The sequence below is a fragment of the Trichomonas vaginalis genome, chromosome VI (assembly GCF_026262505.1).
Source record: "Trichomonas vaginalis G3 chromosome VI, whole genome shotgun sequence".
NCBI lineage: Eukaryota > Parabasalia > Trichomonadida > Trichomonadidae > Trichomonas > Trichomonas vaginalis.
In genome coordinates, this window is record NC_067208.1 from 11,718,822 (window position 1) to 11,739,234 (window position 20,413).

At 33.0% G+C, this 20,413-nt stretch overlaps 7 protein-coding genes and 1 pseudogene across 8 annotated transcripts, besides 3 other annotated features; 3 read left to right on the forward strand and 5 right to left on the reverse strand.

Annotated features, from left to right (window-relative positions):
- Positions 1-3,008: part of a mobile genetic element that runs on past the window's edge.
- TVAGG3_0848440 (uncharacterized protein) lies at positions 15-475 on the forward strand (the record flags this gene model as incomplete). Its single annotated transcript, XM_051249142.1, has 1 exon — positions 15-475. A coding segment is annotated over one exon (461 nt), but the record flags the coding sequence as incomplete, so codon positions are not given.
- TVAGG3_0848450 lies at positions 1,099-2,485 on the forward strand (annotated as a pseudogene). Its single transcript has one exon. A coding segment is annotated over exon 1 (1,387 nt).
- A 40-nt stretch (positions 3,009-3,048) lies between the features above and the next one.
- TVAGG3_0848460 (adenosylhomocysteinase) lies at positions 3,049-4,509 on the reverse strand (the record flags this gene model as incomplete). The annotated part of the gene is made up of 1 exon (XM_001325166.2): positions 3,049-4,509. The coding sequence occupies one exon, from the start codon at positions 4,507-4,509 to the stop codon at positions 3,049-3,051; it is 1,461 nt and encodes a 486-aa protein (XP_001325201.1).
- A 771-nt stretch (positions 4,510-5,280) lies between these two features.
- On the reverse strand, positions 5,281-8,929 carry TVAGG3_0848470 (importin beta family; the record flags this gene model as incomplete). Its single annotated transcript, XM_001325167.1, has 1 exon — positions 5,540-8,686. The coding sequence occupies one exon, from the start codon at positions 8,684-8,686 to the stop codon at positions 5,540-5,542; it is 3,147 nt and encodes a 1,048-aa protein (XP_001325202.1).
- A 176-nt stretch (positions 8,930-9,105) lies between these two features.
- TVAGG3_0848480 (RNA polymerase II transcription regulator recruiting protein) lies at positions 9,106-10,125 on the reverse strand (the record flags this gene model as incomplete). Its single annotated transcript, XM_001325168.1, has 1 exon — positions 9,547-10,008. The coding sequence occupies one exon, from the start codon at positions 10,006-10,008 to the stop codon at positions 9,547-9,549; it is 462 nt and encodes a 153-aa protein (XP_001325203.1).
- A 109-nt stretch (positions 10,126-10,234) lies between these two features.
- Positions 10,235-11,276: a mobile genetic element.
- Positions 11,277-13,670: 2,394 nt separating this feature from the next.
- TVAGG3_0848500 (RNA polymerase II transcription regulator recruiting protein) lies at positions 13,671-14,407 on the forward strand (the record flags this gene model as incomplete). The annotated part of the gene is made up of 1 exon (XM_001325169.1): positions 13,671-14,282. The coding sequence occupies one exon, from the start codon at positions 13,671-13,673 to the stop codon at positions 14,280-14,282; it is 612 nt and encodes a 203-aa protein (XP_001325204.1).
- Positions 14,408-14,605: 198 nt separating this feature from the next.
- On the reverse strand, positions 14,606-15,644 carry TVAGG3_0848510 (cysteine-type peptidase protein; the record flags this gene model as incomplete). The annotated part of the gene is made up of 1 exon (XM_001325170.1): positions 14,724-15,644. One exon carries the CDS (start codon positions 15,642-15,644, stop codon positions 14,724-14,726), a length of 921 nt encoding a protein of 306 aa, XP_001325205.1.
- An 855-nt stretch (positions 15,645-16,499) lies between these two features.
- TVAGG3_0848520 (uncharacterized protein) lies at positions 16,500-18,957 on the reverse strand (the record flags this gene model as incomplete). Its single annotated transcript, XM_001325171.1, has 1 exon — positions 17,438-18,826. The coding sequence occupies one exon, from the start codon at positions 18,824-18,826 to the stop codon at positions 17,438-17,440; it is 1,389 nt and encodes a 462-aa protein (XP_001325206.1).
- A 797-nt stretch (positions 18,958-19,754) lies between these two features.
- Positions 19,755-20,050: a mobile genetic element.
- The last annotated feature ends 363 nt before the right edge of the window (positions 20,051-20,413 follow it).

Genomic DNA, 20,413 nt, shown 5'->3' on the forward strand with positions numbered 1-20,413 from the left:
ATTCTATTCCAATCATGGAAGGATACACAATTGAAGAGATATTAATAACATATAAAGCTGATGACTGCCAAAAAAGGGTCTATCATCGAACTGTTTATTCAAATAAGAAACCTTTTTCGCATTTCATTAATCTAAACCAGCTTAATTCAAAACAAGATCATTCACAATCAAATGTTAAGGAAGAAACAATATTCAACGTCAAATTTAAGCCTGGAGTTCCGTATAGTGACGTTGTCAAGAATCTTCATACTTACATTTCTCTTATATCTGGTGCAGGATTTTCAAAACACATCGAATTGGCATCACTCCTAAACTTTCATTGCCCAACAGAAACTACATTACTTGCGCATCTAAAGAGCATATTGCCAGATCTTGAGAAAGTTGCAACAGCAAGTTGTGAAGCTAATATACAAGAAATTCTTAAACATGATTCAGAATACAAATTTAATGTTTCATTAGATTGCGCATGGAGTTCTAAGCGCGATGCTTTACATGCCGTCATTACGCTTATAGATATAAATACAAACAAAATATTAGATTTTAGAATAGTTTCAAGGCATCCAGAATTAATAAAATTCAAAAGTCCCAAAATTTTGGTTGAACCAAAAATTTCACCAGGATTAATGGAAAGCTATGCATTACGTGATATGTTGAAATCTGATTTATGGAAAAAAATAAAAGTTTTTTGTTCAGATGGTGATGTTAAAGATTCAACAATGATAGAGAATTCTGGTGCACAATTATCACATGTAAGAGATCCAAATCATGTGATAAAATCAGCATTTTCAAAAATTGTCACTAAATATCCTAAATTTGAAAAAATATTTAGGATCCTTTTTGCACGCCCAACATTAAAACCAGAGCAAAAGGTTCAGAGATGGATGGGATTAATTAATAGATATTCAGGAGAATCACCAGAGCATATCGAAAAAAGAGAAATTATTACAAATATTGCTCCATTGTTTCTAAGAATCAGCAAACAATATCATACAAATTTCAACGAAGCTTTCAATTCATTGAAAGCCCATTTAGTCCCAAAAAATCTTCGTTGGATTATTGGATTTCCAGCCAGAATTTTTGTTTCTGTATTTGCGTATAATGAAGACAAAACTAAGAAGATTAATGGGTATAGATGATTCTTATTTTGATGAAGATATTTTACAAGTTATATTAAATTTCGAAAATAAATCCGATTATGACCATATCAGAAGAACTTCGGAAAACTACAGAAATCATAACAGATGCGTTCATTACATTCCAGATGAAATTGACCCAGAATTCGCTGATTTAGTTCCTCATAAACCGTCAAAAGATGGATCCAGATCCGAAAAAATTGAATACACTGACGATGAGGATCCGCCAGCGGATGAAGAACCGTCAGAATCTGAAAATCTTTCACTTCCAACAGATTATCCAAAATTCAACAAAAAATCTATATTTGGTTCCGATATCAAAGTACCACCAGATTGGAAAAGGTTTTCATTTTTCTTCAAGGCGAAGGAAATTCCAGATGATCCTCAAGAATTCCAAAATTTATTATCCAAATTTAAACAAGATCTTTATAATACGTACTCGTCTTTAATTCGTATTAATGAAGAAAACATCTCGGCTGTTGCAGTTTACGATTCTCAGCAAGCAAAAGAAATTATGAATTCAGCTTTTACTGATTTTCATAACTTTGAGAAAATTAAGATAAACGCAATCAATTATCTTAACGTCCTCAGCCACAATCCACCATCTCTTGAAATGATAGCAGATTTTCATCCTGATTTGATACAACTTCCACAGACACTCAGAAAAACTCATGATAAGCCTAAAAAACAAAAGCTTGGTATCAAGCTTGGAAAAAATCTCAGTTTTCTTGCCGTTATTGTTCAACTTATTACATTTCGACCATTAATGCACAAACTATTTGACGAATTATTCTCTAATCCCAATGAGCAACAGTTAATATACAAAGAAATATTATCGCTCACAAATCGGAACTTTTCGGAAAATGCAGATGTTACTTATCTGTATCACCTGTACTCGAAACGGCAAAAGATACATCAAGCTGATCCAATTGATGCTTTCAAACAATTACAAGAATCGCTTGCATGTGAAGCTAGGCAACTAGATCTTATTGATTATTTCAAAAAATTCTGCTGGGGATTTACAGATAAAATTGACATTCCTCTTGTTAATAATAACGAACTTCAAGTTACTCCTACTTTTTCAGATTATCTTTTTATTGATGTTGCTGGTTTTACGTTTCCATTGGATGATTACACATGGAATAACAATCCAGCTGTAAAATCCAAACTAGTAGCCATAATAACTTATCACAGTCGAACAATATAATATTATTATTTTGGACGAAAACATCAATTCATGGATTCTCTTTTGTAATACCAAAATATCTTACATTCGTGATGAGGAATTGGCGAATAATTTAAACAAAGGCGCATATAATACACCGAAATATTTAATTTTCGAAAAAATTTAGGTTTTTCAAAAATTAAATCTTTCATTTGTAATGTATGAATAAAATGTATGTATTTGATATAATTGATACATTCGAAATTTTTATTCTGAAAAAAATAATAAACAATTTTTGGCTTTTGTGATCTGATAATCTGTAAGAATAAATACCGACAAATTTTATTAATATTCATCGTAAAAGTATTCGGCTCTTGATGTAAATAAGGAATATTTTTTTTCAAAAGTTGCTTTTGAAGACTCTTTTATCAAGTAGCTGCATTTATTCATTGATAAGAAAGTATGCTGTACCAAAAATCGATAATTCACCACATTAACGGCCAATTTTGTTTTGCATTTCGACAAAAAAGCTCCTTTTATATAACATTACTGGGCGAAAATTAGAGTATCTACGATGACAAAACAAAATACATCAACTTGATTTTTTGCCGAGAAAAATTTTTTTGGAGGTACTAAAATAGGTCTCGAAAAGCATTGGTTTTATTTAAGGTTATTTTTTCTGAGGGGGAGCTATCGTCTATAGGGCACCCTTAAATCACTTGAATACCTGTATGTTTTAGTCTATCAAATTTAATAACGGTAAGCATCAGACTTGTAAGGACCCTCAACTGGAACGTTGATGTAGTCAGCCTGCTTCTGTGTAAGCTTTGTAAGGTGGACATCGAGAGATCCGAGGTGGAGGCGAGCGACTTCTTCATCGAGATGCTTTGGAAGTGTGTAAACCTTCTTCTCGAGCTTTCCTCTCTTTTCGTAGAGGTCGAGCTGAGCGAGTGTCTGGTTTGTGAATGACATTGACATAACGAAAGATGGGTGACCTGTAGCGCAGCCAAGGTTAAGAAGGCGGCCCTCAGCAAGAAGGAGGATAGCGTGGCCATCTGGGAATTCCCACATGTCGTATTCTGGCTTGATTGGGATGTGCTTGATGCCTGGGTATTTCATGAGGCCATCTGTATCAATTTCGTTATCGAAGTGGCCGATGTTACCGACAATAGCCTTATCCTTCATCTGAGCCATCATGTCAACAGAGATGATATCGCAGTTTCCTGTGCATGTAACGAAGATATCGACATCCTTGACGACTTCCTCGATGCGGCGGACCTGGTAGCCTTCCATGGCAGCCTGGAGAGCGCAGATTGGGTCGACTTCTGTGATGATAACGCGAGCGCCTTGGCCACGGAGGGATTGAGCGCAGCCCTTGCCGACATCGCCGTAACCCATGACGAGAGCTGTCTTGCCGCCGATCATGACATCGGAAGCACGGTTGATACCATCGATAAGGGAGTGGCGGCAGCCGTAGATGTTATCGAACTTGGACTTTGTAACAGCGTCGTTGACGTTGATGGCTGGGAAGAGGAGTTTGCCCTCCTTCTCGAGCTGGTAGAGGCGGTGGACACCTGTTGTTGTCTCTTCGGAAACACCGTTCATGCCGGCAGCAACTGTGTGCCAGTGGTTCTTGTCTTGGTTGAAGACCTGCTTGAGTGTAGCAAGAACGCAGCGGTATTCGAGGTTGTCAGCTTCTGTTGGCTCTGGAACAGCACCGGCTGTTTCGAATTCGAAGCCCTTGGAGATGAGGAGTGTAGCATCACCACCATCATCGACAACCTGCTGTGGGCCTTGACCATCTGGCCATGTGAGAGCGCGGTATGTGTTCTCCCAGTATTCTGGGAGTGTTTCGCCCTTCCAGGCGAAGACCGGGATACCGGCTGGCTTCTCTGGTGTGCCTGTTGGGCCGACAACGATAGCAGCAGCGGCTGTATCTTGTGTAGAGAAGATGTTGCAGGAAGCCCATCTGACATCAGCACCAAGAGCTGTGAGTGTCTCGATGAGGACGGCTGTCTGGACTGTCATGTGGAGGGAACCAGAGATTCTGACACCCTTCAATGGCTTAGAAGCGGAATAACGCTCACGAAGAACCATAAGACCTGGCATTTCCTTCTCAGCAAGGGTAAGTTCCTTACGGCCGAGAACATGGAGGTTGATGTCGGCAATTCTGTACTCGAATGGAGCACCAGCAGGTGATTTGCAAGCCATTTCAAAAAATTGGGCGTCAAAAAATTGAGAGAGAAGTTGTCACATTTTTTGAGGTATGAATTGACCAAACCTCTGGTATCGTCTGAAAAATTTTATCATGGTCGAGTAAAATAAAGATAATAAATATATTTTAGGTATGTCCACAAACCGAAATTTCTCATCCAATATTGATTTTAACAATCAAATTAGTGGAAAATCTAATTGATGAAGAATTCGTTACGATCAGAAAGCTAATGCCTATAGAAATGAAAGCACATATGGGAATACTGATTGTGTTAACATGTGGAACAATGATTAAAAACAAGTTTAAGATTTCCCATAAAAAATTATTCTTTCCTTATTAAAATAATATGTGAAATATAGAATTTTCTATTTATAATGCTATTTTGATTATTTGATTTTACGAATTAATGTGTTTTTTATTCAAAAAAATGAATTTAATAACAAATTTTTCCAAAAAAAATTTAAAATCCAAATTTCATCTTTAAATTTCTTTGAGTTTGATCTTAAATTCTGGATTTCAAGAAAATTTTGGAAAAAAGACCTGATGTAATTGAGACTCTATTGGACGAAACGATAATAAATTCTCTATAATCTTGAGAAATTACAAATATCTTTTCTAAATCTATGTTAATTATGGGATTTCTACAGAGGGATCGTTTGATTTCACAAATTCAAGTATAATTGAAGTCTTAACAATCAATAATCAACTATAAAAAAGAGAGTAATTTGGAAATTTTGATTAAAAATATAAAAAATCAATTGATAAAACACAACATTTAAATATAAGATGAAGATGAGCTTTGATACTTTCTTTTCTCTTTATCCGATGAAATAATATTTTTCGGATAATTAAAAAAAAGTTATACAAAAGCTTAACTACAAGTTAAAACAACAAAATTATAAAATAATTAAATTACATAAATAAATAAAAATAAATTTTTTTCGCTTCATTAATGGTCCCGTGTAAACTTATCAATTCTATTCAATTTTTGAGAGGTCCGCGCCAATATTATTGGAAATCAAATTCTTACGATCCAGCTTCATATTCCAAGCATCTTTGTACAGCAATTCTTTTTTCTGTGTCCAAGCTGTAGTGCGCTATTTCGAAAGAATTCTTAAATTGGTCAACTCTCGACAATGATTTGACGCAAAGGGCTGCCTTTATTTGTACTTCATGGGAAAGCTTTGGATCAATTGCTGCAGTCGACAAAACAGTCAACAATCGCTCCATATTGTCATCTTGCAAGATTATTGGGCCTTCCGCCATAACTCTTTCGATGAGGAACTCGATAACTATCTCAGATTCCTCCATTGTCTTCTCCAGAGGTAGTTGGTCGAACCACAACTGCAAGATTTCCGGATCAATCTCGTCTTGTGTTCTAAATATCGATGCCAAGGCCACACATGCACCATCTATAGCCAGGAGAGCTGTTTCATCCTCTTCGTTTAAGAAATGGCGGATCAAAGCAACTGCATTTTGCGAAATTGCTTGTAATTCATTGGGAAGAGTGATTTTTGCTGAATTCACAAGGTTCGCGAAGCAAATATATGCAACTCTGATTACGTTCATCCTGTTAACTGACGCGTTTTCCAATATCATTTGCACTAATTGGGAAATTTCTTGTACAGAAGTATCTCTTACGCAAACAGCATCAGTTCTAAGCATCAACTGGAAGATAGGATCATTTATCTTCGATAGTTCCGGTACAAGTTTTAATGTAACGTCAGGAAAATTCCTAAAACAACATCTGACAGCTAAACCAAGTGAAAAAATGAGATCGTCTTCGTGCAAATACTCTGTTGCGTTCTCCCCATTGCATGTTTCGTTCTCACTTAAGTCATTTCTGCGTTGTACTGATGCTTGAAATTGCATAAGCGCAATTTCAGCAATGTGTTGGACAACTGATGAGCAATTGTATTCTAATTGGCTCAGAGCGTCGATAGTATCAATAAGAAGCTCTAAAAGATTGATTGTTACAACTGGATTTATAACTTGTGGTAAAAGTAGGGAAATAACAGTTGCTTGTAGTCGTATTGCGAAGTCTTCTGTACCTTCGCTCTCTTCCTTGATGAAATTACTCAAAAGTCGGATGAAACATCCGATGGCCGCATTTTGAACGTCAGGGAAGAAAGAATAAGTACAAATCTTGTAGCAAATCTCACCAATTTGGAGGGAAAAGTCAAGTGTTTCGGTTGGATTTTCCTCTAAAATGGCATTTACTGTAAGAATCGCTTCTTTGATCGTATTTAGCTGATGTTTATCGTAAGTTATATCGGGATTGTCGATGGAGAGCACTTCGCATGCAGAGGCGGACTCTCCATGTGCATCAGAACGCGATGGTTTGAGATCATGCGAAATTATTTTCATGAGATTGTTGAGAACTGGCGGTACGTAGTTTGTGAAAAATTCAGGAATGTAATAAGCGATTTCTCTGATTGCGCTTTGTACGGCATCGAATTCTTCGTCTGACATTTGTTCCCAATCTTCTTCTAGAAGGGTATCTAAGAGCTCTTGAGCATCAGGAATGAATGTTTCCTTGTCAATTGCTTCTCCAATGATCGGATAGTTCTGAATTGCCATTGCCTTTAATAATACGAGTTCATGATCGCTAACTTTAGTTTCTATGATCTCCTTTAGCCACTGTATGAAATATGTATAGTACTGTGAGAAGCTCTCTTGCGATTCTTCACATAAATATGAGACGCATTTCATAATCAATATTTGCTGCTGAGGTTGTTGGCTTTCTACAGTTGCGACCAATTGTCTCATCAAATCCGCTGAATATTTCTCTAAAATATCAGGTGTACAATTTTCACAAAAACGTGACAACGCTTTAATGGCAGCATTTTTGGTCGATGCCACGGATTCGTTATTGATGGCCGATATTAGGGTCCCCATTACGTCTGCGTGGTAGTTTTGCTCTATGTGGGGTGAGAAAGATACAGAAGCTTCAGCGAATGTATCATATGCAGCAATTCTGACTGCAGGTGAACTATCTGTAAAATGTTCGAAAACGCTTGATGCTATAGGGTCGAGGTGCGATTCGAGTGAGTTGTGGAGTACGTGTATGACTTTGCCGAGGAAAGATAAACCAGATCTTCGGCATTGCCATTCATCGCTGTTTATTGCAGCCTCTATACAGTGGAAAGCAAGACTCTGAAGTTGGTTCTTCTGGCTAAATATACTGACTAAAGATTGAAAGGTCGAATCTATTGAGTCGATAAGGTCTGTATTAGGAACAGAATCTTCAACGTAATCTTCTGATAAGTCTGAATCTAATGCCATTAAAAGAGCTGTGAAAACAATTTCAAGAAATTGAATAAAAGCTGCTCCCGTTGCTTTTGCAACAGTTGTAAGGATATCCATGGAAACTATTCTTGGACCATTGTCTATTTCTTCGTTTGAGATCATATTGGCTAAAAGATTGACAATGTGTTGAAGATTATCTCCAAAGAAAGTTCCACGGCGCTGGACAAATGAAGATAAACGAAGAAGAGCTTTGTGAAGGTAGATCGTACCGATTAAATCATTTACAGCGGGCGTAATTATAGCGGAATATTCGGAAAGGTTAATTCTTGGATGCAAACTCAATATAATTGTATAAAGCAAGTTCAATCCATAAAATAAAAATACTTCCGAAACTTCTTGCTCTATTCCTGTGACTAAAGCTTGAATAAGTTCGGTTGATATTTTTTCAATATCTGTTGGAACTTGCGATACTATCTGTTCAATGCAGTTAATGGCTGCAGGCGCTAATATAGGATGTAATGTTTTTGCTACAACAACTAAAGAGGGAAGAAAATTTAACATTTCCCCGTTTCTGATATACCTAATCGCTATTGTCGCTGCTAAATAAGATATTAAATCCATGAGCTCGATGCTCGAGTCCTCATTCTGAAAGAGTAAGATTGTTCTTGTTTGAACTACATTATTAATAAACGGAGACAGCTCAGCAAGATCATCATCGGTTAATTTCTGGAAAATTTTGGTAAGGAGTGTAGCCGACAATTTTTGAAGAATTTGATCTTCACATTCTTCTAATATAATATAATGTAACTGGATTACTTGGGAAACATCAGTCTCAAGAAGATTGTCATATTCCTGCTGAGCTGCCGCAAGATAGTTTTTGTCCTTCAATCTGTTCAAAAGACCCTGGAACTCCCCAGGATCCATTATGAAGGTATATTTTTCCTCAAAAGCTTATTTATCGTTCAAGCTTTCAATAGCAGAAAACTGACAAAAACAACCGATAGGGTTTGAATGATAATCGTATTATCAACATTATTTTTCGAACGTTTAGCATTTTAATATGTTGTAGATTACTAAGATGAAGAAATTGGCTAAAAATTTAATAAAGTTTTGAAGAATCTTCAATTACATAACTACGAAATTATACCATTTTTAGAGAAATTCTATTATATATAATCGACCATGACATTTGTAATCAAAATTATTCTTGTAATGTAAATTTTCTAATTTCAAATTAACATCCAAGCTAATGGATCTAGGCAATCAACAATAGACATATACTATGATCATAATATTGCTATTCGTAAAAAGAATTGCTAAAAATATTGAATCGAAATTTTATTTAATACAAGAGGAGTTACACGCATATTATTCTTCAAAAACACATCTCAGAATTGATAGGTCCTATTCAAAAGGCAATATTTCTGCATTATACAAGTTAAAATTAAAAATTTACGGTTTCTAAATTACATAGATTTAGCTTACTCATATCAATCAAATAAAGATCCAAATTTATATCAAATTTGCTACGTTACAAGTAATCAATAGCATTTTATTTGATTAATTTTGGATTGGATATATTATATATGATTTTTACATAAGGAACATATTTTGATAGTAAGAGTCACAAATTTGTTAGACTATATTTATGAAATTACTAAATGAATAATATTTTTAGTGAAAATACTTAAAATTTAGTATTAATTAACTTGACTATTAATAAATGTGCGATGCACAACGTAAATAATAAATTAAATAATAAGTAATGATAGATTTATAAACAATTATTCATCAGACACAGTTGATGATTCACTAGGGTTCCTATTTAGCTTCCTTTCGAGCACGAAATAGCGATTTCTTAAAGAGTTATCAGATCTATTGACAAAAAATTGAGCAATTTTTCGCCATTTGGGTCCAAACTGTTTATATTTAGAGATAAGCAACTCATCCTCTTGAGGGGACCAAGGGTCATTTCTTAAGAATGGATTTAAGTAATTATTCCATCTTTCACGACATTGTCTTGCATTTCTAGTTCCCATTTGGGCAGCAACTTCGTTCCAGTTCTTGCAGCTTCTAGATATCACAATTTTGTACAAAAGTAAATCTTCTTCGTAACCAAACTTGAGCTTTTTTGGTGGTTCTTTTTTGAATTCTGTGTTGACTGATGGTATCTTAATGATCTGGTCAGATGGGAGGTACTGGAATAAAGTACTGATGGATGGAATGGAAAATCCATCCTTCTGCATTGGGCCACAAATGATTCTTTTTCAGAAAACCATCAAAGAGTCGGGAAAATTCTGCAGAAATCGAATAAATTTTGACACTTCTCAAATTATAAAATTTGAGAACTTCATCGTTTTTAGCGGTACTAAAGATGATTGACTTACATACTAGAATCAGATTTCATTGTTTTCGAAAAATTATGAGGGGGGATATTGGACAAATTTGGGTAATTTGTAACACATCATTTAAGGGTGCACACGAGAGGATCATGTAAACTTCAGAATTTAGAACCTTATTTTTAGGCATTATCTTGGCTACCTATTTAGGCTCGAAAAGCAAAAAATATCAAAAAATACAACTTGACTCCATTCTGACCCTTTCATGGAGGTAGTTTTTATCCGCTAGTATTTTCCCTTTGAATCTCTTTACAATTCGAAATCAAATTCAAACCTCAGTAGAAGAAAGGAAGAATCGACTTACTACGGTTATAATACGAATAAATACATATATTTAATTATTTTTATTTACATAATAATTGTTTGAAGCTCATATTCCAACAAATTTTTAAATAAAAACATTAAAATGTTGAAAATGTTCATATATTTTAATAGGGTTTTGGCACTTTATTGAGGAATTACTACATACATAGTCGAACTGAACTTGATATTTTGAAATTTAAATTATTTATCAAAATTAAAATTTAACTTGAAATTTATAATTATTTAGTCATATTTTGCATAATTCTAAGTAGATTTTGTAAAAAATCAAGAAAGAAAAATTTTAACGTGCTTTATTTTTTCTTTTTTATAATAATACATATTATTATATAATTAACATATTCATAATGTTTCACCCTTTCAAAAATATAATCCTCCTCCTCTCAAATAAACGTACATATATGTGGCCTCTTTTTTCAAAAAATTAAAATTTGAAATTTTGGGCTCAAATATTAGAGATTTTTTCAACCTTCAACGATATATGTTGTCTATATCAGACCTCCTTTCTTTTTGATACTTAACATTGTTCCTAAATCTTAGCCGTTAAGGCTGTTCTGAAAATATTTTTTTTTTCGAAAAAATTCGAAAAAAATTCTTAAAATTCAAAAATCCCTTAATTCCTCAGGATTTTGGAAAAAAGTTTTTACATGAACATGTGTATATTATATGAAGTATATTGATAAGGTAAAAATCAAATTTTATTGCATATTCATCGAGAAAATAAACTAACGAATCCCTCAAAATTGAGAGGGTAATCCTCCTCCTCTCAAATAAACGTACATACGGGTGCACCCTTAATGAAAGTTGGTAGTATAAATTTGTAAATGACGTGCAACTCATTTATGGTGGCCGATTCTGGTGAGAAAGTGCTGGGAAACGTTTCCCTGAGGTAATATGTTCTGTTTTTTTTGATAATAAATTTTTGGAGTGAAAAACTTCGTTTCCCAGATGATTCATTGATGTAGGATACATCTACTATTCATAATGGAGTATGATATCCTATTTTCATCCATTTCCCATACCTTCCCAGATCTGTGATTCTTTTACCAGATTTTCTTCTCAATATTGTCAGTGTTTTTGTTCCTCATGTTTTTGGTATGTACATATATATATCTTAAAAATGAGCATGCATTTAAAAGATAATATCCATATCAAGCTATTTTTTAATAACATATATGCACAATCAAACATGACAGAATCATCTTTTCCCAACATAGTACAATTCAATGCTATAATATCATTCTTGTGATGCCATAACGTCATCTTGAGATATCACAATAAAAGAGTAAATGATAAAAATCTAAATACCATTAATTTCTAAATAGTACATAGTATGAATACCAAATATTCGAATTCTTTAAAAACAAAAATCAATAATGAAAAATCAGATTTTGTTTATTTTCGTATTTTGCATATTATTATCATCAAAAATATTATGTGAAGCATAATTTTTGAAATATATCTCAAAGAACGTAAATATTCATTATCAGATGAAAAATTTTATTAAAATTATTTAAAAATAAGTTAGCCATAGATATTTTCTAACGCTTCTTATTAAAGCCGCACTAAACTTGATGGTTTGTCAGAATGGCTTGTTGTACGATAATGATGCAAAATTGAATCACCGTTTGCATATTTTTTTGATACGATTGAATTATCGGAATATATCGATTACATACAATACAATAAGGGTTTCGTTTTGCGAAAAAAACGTACAATACGCAATTTCGCTAAAAAAACATTTAGCTAGCAATTTCGACCTTTGACTCCACTCAAGACGTCACTTTTTTAATTTTGCGGTATCATATTTTTGGAAAATCTTTATGAATATTATATAAAAAGTCTCTTTAATATCTATATTTCATATTTTTATCGATTTTTAAAGTTTTTGCGAAAAGTATTCAATTATTTTTGCTATTTGGTCGGGTAAATGTCAGATTTGCGACATTTTCTGATATGATATTCAGATTCTACGTTGATAATAATGCTTATAGAACCCTCTTGCTATTGTGTCAAAATTGCGAAACCGATAGCAAAAATATCTCGCAATATCAAAATTGAGATATTGAGTGAATTATGCATTATAGAGATTAAAAATCTGATTTGTGAAAACATCTCATCAGTTTCTAGCTAATTCAAAAATCTTTACTATCTTATTCGATTAAAATGAAAAGGGAATAGTTTCATTATGCTTTAAATGACAGCCTTATAATATAATCATAGTTTTCGCTCAATATGCAGCATTTTTTTTTCGAAATCTATGGTCAATATCCTAAATACTGATTGCTTTGCATTCATATCTCTTACATTTTCTATACCCACATCAATATTCATTGCTATTCCTATCTTTTTCATTTTTGTTTGTTTCTCATAATTTCTCAAAAAACATGATAACTTGATATTTGTAAATATCATACTTTATAACGTAAATAAGAACTTGACCTATTAAGAAAAGCAGTAATGAAAAGAAAAATCTGAAATTCATAAAAATTACAAGTTTCTGATGACAATTAGCTTAATTAAACCAGGTACAAGATTATATAATTGTATTTTCTATCCAATTATCCATATAATATCTTATCCAGAAAAAATAACTTGATCAATACCAAATGATTTTTTAACTAGTAAATAAAGTATTTTCTTTACACACACATTGTATATCATAGTTTTTTTTTTTTTTTTGGTTTCGCAAAACATCCAAAAACAAATATGCTATAAAAGTGACAATTTTAGCAAAACGAAACCCTTAAATACAATGTAGAACATACTATTTTCTATAAAATTTTTTTCACATAAAAGATTTAAGTACGAGCATAAATTTATAACAATAGTACCAATTTTAGATTCTAATTACGATTCTATAATTTTTCATTTTTTATTTGGTCGATTGCAAATTAATTGAGAAGCAACTTTTCCGATCATAATTATCAACGTTGACAAAATCAACAATATATATTCTTCTTATATTATATCATCAGACAATTATTTCCAAAGGAAAAATGTGGAATGAGATATTCAAATGTCAATTTTTGTTCGGAATTTGTAAACTTTTCAATGGAATTGTACTCTGAAAAAAATTGATCGAGTATATGATAAGTTTTATGTCCTTGATATTGTTTCGAGAATTTCCTATAGCGGTTTTTGAGAAAATTTCAATCCTCTCAAAAAAAGAAGGGTTTAAAATCAAAATGTCGAATTCTCCTCAAACTACCATGGTGAAGCCTCCACGTAAACCAAGGCAACCTTTCACACAAAAAGAAGACGAAAAGCTTAAGCAGCTTGTTGAATCTCTCGGCGATGCTGACTGGACAATCATAGCTAGGTGTATGGAAAACAGAACCCCTCGCCAATGCCGCGACAGATATAAAGAATACCTTATGCCATCACTCAATACATCTGATTGGACACCAGAAGAAGATAATATACTTCGCCAGAAGATTAAAGAGTACGGCAAAAAGTGGGCCATTGTTTGCATATCGCTCAATGGTCGTAGTGAGACATCTGCTAAGAACAGATGGCGTCTCCTTGAGAGAAGAGAATCAAATATGAAAAATGAAGCCAAGATAGCCGAAGCTTGCTCTTCACCTGACTGCTATGACATCCCTCCTGTTCAACCATATCCACAAATGATTGAGCCAATGTATGTTCCATATTTCATACCTCAGGAAAACGTAAGGTTCGAAAAAATGATTCAGCCTGTAATCCCTACCTCATTCGTAAGGGATCCCCTTCCTCCACAGCCACCAAGAGTTAAGTTCCCCTCATTACTCGATATTTGCCCGAATTTGGTTTGTTTTTAAATTATACTATGTGATAATAAAGTGTTGTTAATAAATTTGCGAATTCATCCAAATTTTTTTATTTCGATATTTTTATTATTTCAAAATTATTGACAAACTAATATATGAACCAATCAGAATTTTCCCTACTAATCTTAATTGCTTCTCCTTCAATCAATATTTGAATGTCTAATTCTCAAAATCCTTTTTCTATCATATATATCTATGCTCTTTTGTCAACATCGTAATTTCCCTTAAATTTCTATGTTCTGAAACTCAAAGTCTCGTTATATTGTTCAAGATAAATTTTAAACTTGCTGATTTATAAGAATATTAGCACTAACATCATAATGACATCGAATAAGATAGAGATCTAGTACAGCAACTTGAGCCTTTTGCTTTCCATAATAATTTACAAGTTAAAAAATGTTTTTTTATAATTGTAAATATGACTATAAATGTTTAGTTGACGAAAACATTATATGCTTCTGTTGCAACTCCACACTGATTATTCTTATTTCTGATCATTCTAACGTAACCTTTTTCTCCCCAAACTTCACCCCAAGAATTCCTGACAATCCAGTAGTCTTTCTCTCCTTCAACACCGTAACCAACGCAACCAACGGCGTGGTCAAGATCTTCTTCTGAGCATTTTGGCTCATCGTAGATTCCTTCTTTATATAACATGAAGGAGTGTTGAGAAGCATCAATGCTGATCATAGCAGGGCCATATGTAGCTACAGCTTTTGCAAGTTCGGTTTCAGATTTCCTTGAAACACCGGCTAATTCCAGCATTCCAAAGTATTTAGCTTTCTTATTATCATACTTGCAAGTCCCTTGGACAGCAGTATATGGATAATCAGTTGTGAGCATGAATTTAGAATTTTGTTTTTCATAAACATATTCTAAGGCTCCAGGGGACCATCCACCTCCACATCCAAAGCATGATGTTACGCAATCTAATAAATTCTGTTCAGAAAGATCATATAATTGTTTTTGGTTTTTTGCGACTTGTGATTCAATTACTTGAATCGCAGAAAATGCCCAACATGAACCACAAGCACCTTGATTTTTAATTTTGTTGACAATTCCTTGCTCTCTCCAATCTATTTCTGTAGGAACATCATTTTTAATATTTTTGGTTATTGGATAAGATTTATGACCATATTTGTAACCTAACATAGATCTATATTCATTTTCTGTTAAATGCGCAAATCTATTGAGTGCCAATGTAAATCCCAAGTTTACTCTGTTTTTTTCTTGAACATATCTCTTATTTGAAAGCCATATTCCAAGCCTGAAATGATATTCATCACCAGTGAATATGTTTCCAGTTTCTTTCATCCATCCTACGAAAGCTTTCTCTTCAAATCTTTCAATCATCAAAATTTTTGAAGGTGTGTGAAAAATTAAAATCGATTTTTTACATAGAAATAGCAAGTACAGATAATCTGTAATATCTTTTACAAAAAGGGGGGAACTCATTTTTTAGACTAAAAAAGTGGCACCTGAGTATATTGTTTCTGCTTTATCTGATCATTGAAACGGAATTGATCCACGTTATTAGTATGAAACAATGATATACTAGGGACTAAAGAATATTAATATTACAAAAACCCAATTATTCGATGTTCAGCTCATCATATCTTGCATTAAAGTTGATACATTTATTTTTTCGAAATATTACAACAGTAGCAACCTTACGTATTACCAATGATAGCCAGAGTACTATTTTGGCATAAAAAATTTAAAACGATATTAAAACAACAGATTGACTAGTCATTCTGGTATAGTATCATGCATACTACCAGGTGATAAAATATCAAATATCTTAGCTTAACTTCCGTTTGATTATGAGATACAGATCTAATGTTGCTTGTTTTGTAGCCATAGTCACTAACTAATAACATTATTATGATAATAAGACTAAATGTGCGAGTTTAATATACATTTGATTCAGATTTATTATCGAAAATCAAATCACAATATATATCTTGAACTCATCTGTTAATAAAATCATGATATTATTGATTGTTTTCTAGATGTTTACAATATTTTCTAAACATGTGAAGATAATCCTTAATTTGAACCAGAAATAATTTTAAATTACTAACAATGGATGGTTATCTATATAGAATAATATATTGTTTTTGATAGTAAACTATGACTGATTTATAATTTAGGAATATATATACTTCTTTTCTATATCTTTGAAAAATAATTATATGATTTTGCTGTATAAGTGATATATTTTAGTAGAAATATTATAGAATAACAAAAATAAAGAGGTTTTATCGATTTATAATACAATGAAAATGGTTTATTTCTCTCTAAATTATAAATTTTCAAAAAAAATTAACCTCATTTTTCCAAAAAAATCGAGAATTGAAAAAAACGTTATCATAGTTTACTCACCAAGGAGAACTTCATTCTGGGTGTCAAAAGCAATTGCTATCAGTCAAAAAAACCTCGAAAATTTTAAATATTGATATCGATTTTCATCAATCACTTAAAATCGATTGTTTGCAGTCGATGTTACCACATATCATTAAATTCTAATATACTTGAACATACTGCAAATTGTTTTTGAAACTTATCAACATTTCGCGCAATTTAACAATACTCCAACTCTCATACACAGTTCCCATTACCACAGTCTCATTTTAAGAAGAAATGATTAATAAAATCTAAGATCTAACGATTTAATTACCCAATTCGAATAATATTTTTAATTATGAATACTTATTTGTGCATGTTTTATATACAGATGCAGAAAGAAAAACGAATAAAGTGTTACTTCAGAAAAATACCTGAAAGCACCCTAATCATTAAACAATTTACTTTTTTAGCATCGAATTTTGCTTGTCTTGAGCCATATTTTTCGTTTAATTTTCATAATACGATAATATATATGAGTTATCAAGTAAAGTATGGATATTTTAGAAGATGATAATATATCTCGAAATCAAACGAAAGTCATTCTATGAGTCCATACACACTATTACTATACTTCATATGCCAAGCATAATGGGAGCAATTTTGGTCGATACCTTTGTTGTCGACGAAGTTCCCCCCTTTTCTTTTACATACAAAGTTATACTCAATTTTACAAATAAAATTTCAATTCATTCAAAAATTGTTATATTTTATAATTCCGGAGAACAAAATAGAATTGTTTATTTCTTATTTACGTCTTTTCTGCTGAAAATCCTAATTGCGTCAATAATTAAGATGATAATTGCAATAATGATAAGCCAATTGCATAAGCAAGCATTTCCAGTACGAGAGACAGAGTATTTCTCAGATACAAAGACATCTCTTGCTTCTTCGCCATCTTCTAAGTTGATATCTCTTGTTTGGACAACCGTTATTTCATCTTCCTCTTCGTTTTCATCTTTATTTCCTGATGAAACAGCTTGTGATGATGCAGCTGATTCCTCAGTCAATGCTGCTGATTTTGATGACTTTGAAGTTAAAGCAGCAGAAGAACGCTGTGATGAAGAAATTGATGCAGCAGAAACTGAAGAAGATGAAACAGACTTCTTTGAGACAGATGATGAAGAAACTGAAGAAGATGAAACAGACTTCTTTGAGACAGATGATGAAGAAACTGAAGAAGATGAAACAGACTTCTTTGAGACAGATGATGAAGAAACTGATGTAGAAGAGACAGACTTCTTTGAGACAGATGATGAAGAAACTGATGTAGAAGAGACAGACTTCTTTGAGACAGATGATGAAGAAACTGATGTAGAAGAGACAGACTTCTTTGAGACAGATGATGAAGAAACTGATGTAGAAGAGACAGACTTCTTTGAGACAGATGATGAAGAAACTGATGTTGAAGATGCTGCTTTCATTGATACAGAGGAGGATGAAACTGATGAAGATGCTACGGATTTTTCTGATAATGCGGCTGATTTAGATGAATCGGCAGCCAATAAACCAGATGATCCGTTTGATTGGTCAAGTATTTTACCAGTTTCTGTAATCTCAGCCTTTTCAATCTGGATTCCACCTTCTGGTGTGCCATAAACAACGCGTTCGCCCGAAATTGAAATTTGATCACCTTCGCGTACGCCTGTAACAGAAACATGCTCTCCTTGAATATCTACGACACCATTGTTGTTAACCATTGATGCCTGAGAAGATTCTCCGTGGTATACAGCAGATGATGTAACTTGAACATCATCACCATCACGGCTTTCTGCTTTCTGGGAAGCGCCAGAATATCCCTTTTGGCTGTAGACTGTCTGGCTTTCCTGAACTCCGCCAGATGCAGATGAACTTGATGTACGAGTGCTTTCGCCTTGAACATAAACGGAATGACTTGATGAAGAAGAACTTGTAGAAGAACTTTTAGCTGCTTGTCTGATTCTGTCAATATCTGCCATAAGTTTTGCCTTTTCTTCTTCAGACATGTTAACATTCGATGATGTTGTAGTTTTTGAAGAATATGATTCCGATGATGTAGCGGCAACAGCTGCCTCTTGTACGCTGACGGAAACATATGTAGAGCTGCCCTCTGCTTGCACTTTCACAGTTTCATTCCCTTCATTAGACATGAGGAATATGAAATGAAATTATTTTCTGAAGATGTAAATTTTTATAAAGTCAATTGAATTTTATTTTTGGCTAAAAATGATGCATTAATCACAAACTCTTGAAGTAATATTAAATTTCTGAAAAGTCTGAAATTTCAGTCTTACAATTTTGATAATCAATTTTTATACATATCGGCTAAAATATCAGTTACAAAATAATTTTTGGAATGTCATAATTTCGTAATGAATTGACCAATGAATTTCAATCTTTGAAAATTTTTATATCATGGTCTGTTTTACCTATATCGCTTAAATTTGTTGCATGCTAAGTAGTGTCAACGATAGAAATTGAGAGCCTATTAATCATCGAGGAAGTACGATTATTTTTTGGGCGAAAAAGTATCTTAAAATATGATTATTAATATGTTTTTAAAATAAAAAATTTGAAAGTTAATTTGAGATTCTCATATAATTTTTTGAATGAAAAAAATAAATATAGTCTATATGAGTTTTTGAATAATCACACTTGAGATATATCTAAAAAATAATTAAAAATAGAGTTTGAGAAGACTTTTCAAGGTGTAATGAAAAGTGTGATATAGAAAATAATTATAGATATTTTAATTTTATATATTGTGCTAAGCATTATATTAAATTTTTAGGAAAAACACTTTTCATAAGTATTCAATATTTGAAAATACGCTCCAAAAAAGAATAGATTCTTTTATATTCGCTTATATAAAAGGAGACTCTCTATCAGATGCGAATGCCTGAATTCAGCACCTCTGATAGAGAGTTTCCTCTTATATAAGCAAATCTTTTTCATTTGTTTTTGTTAATATAAAAACATCAAAATCTACCAATATGAGAAATTAAACCCTGCGAGGCACCAGTCTAGAACTGGCACTTCGCAGGGTTGAATTTCTCTTGACAAAATACAATAATCAAATGCTCCAAAGTTTTCAAATTTTTATTAGGAATAGGAGCCTACAAAGCACTGATTATATATCAGTGCCTGGTAGGCTCCTATTCCTTCTCTAAATGGAGAAACTTTGTTTGAATAGATAACATGCGAACAAAGTTTCTCCCATTTAGAGTGGGATTTGGAGGGTGGGAGGTACATAGATAGACTATGTATCTCTCACCCTCCAATTCCCTCGGGAAAGTTCGAAAACTTTGGTGCAATCAGCAACGATTGCACCAAAGTTTTTGCGTTTAATTGAAGGAATTGCTCTTTATGATATATACAGTTACAATGCATATATCATAAGGAGCAATTCCTTCCAGATATCTGGCAAAATTGCTCGCAATGGTTCACAATTGCGAACAAGTTTTGTCATTTGTCAAGAGAAATTAAACCCTGCGAAGCGCCAGTTCTAGACTGGCACCTCGCAGGGTTTAATTTCTCATATTGGTAGCTTTTTATGTTTTTATATTAACAATAACTCATGAAAAAGATCCGCTTATATAAGAGGAAACTCTCTATCAGAGGTGCTGAATTCATGCATTCGCATCTGATAGAGAGTTTCCTTTTATATAAGCAAATATAAGAGAATCTATTTTTTTTGGACCGTATTCTCAAATATTGAATACTTATGAAAAGTGTTT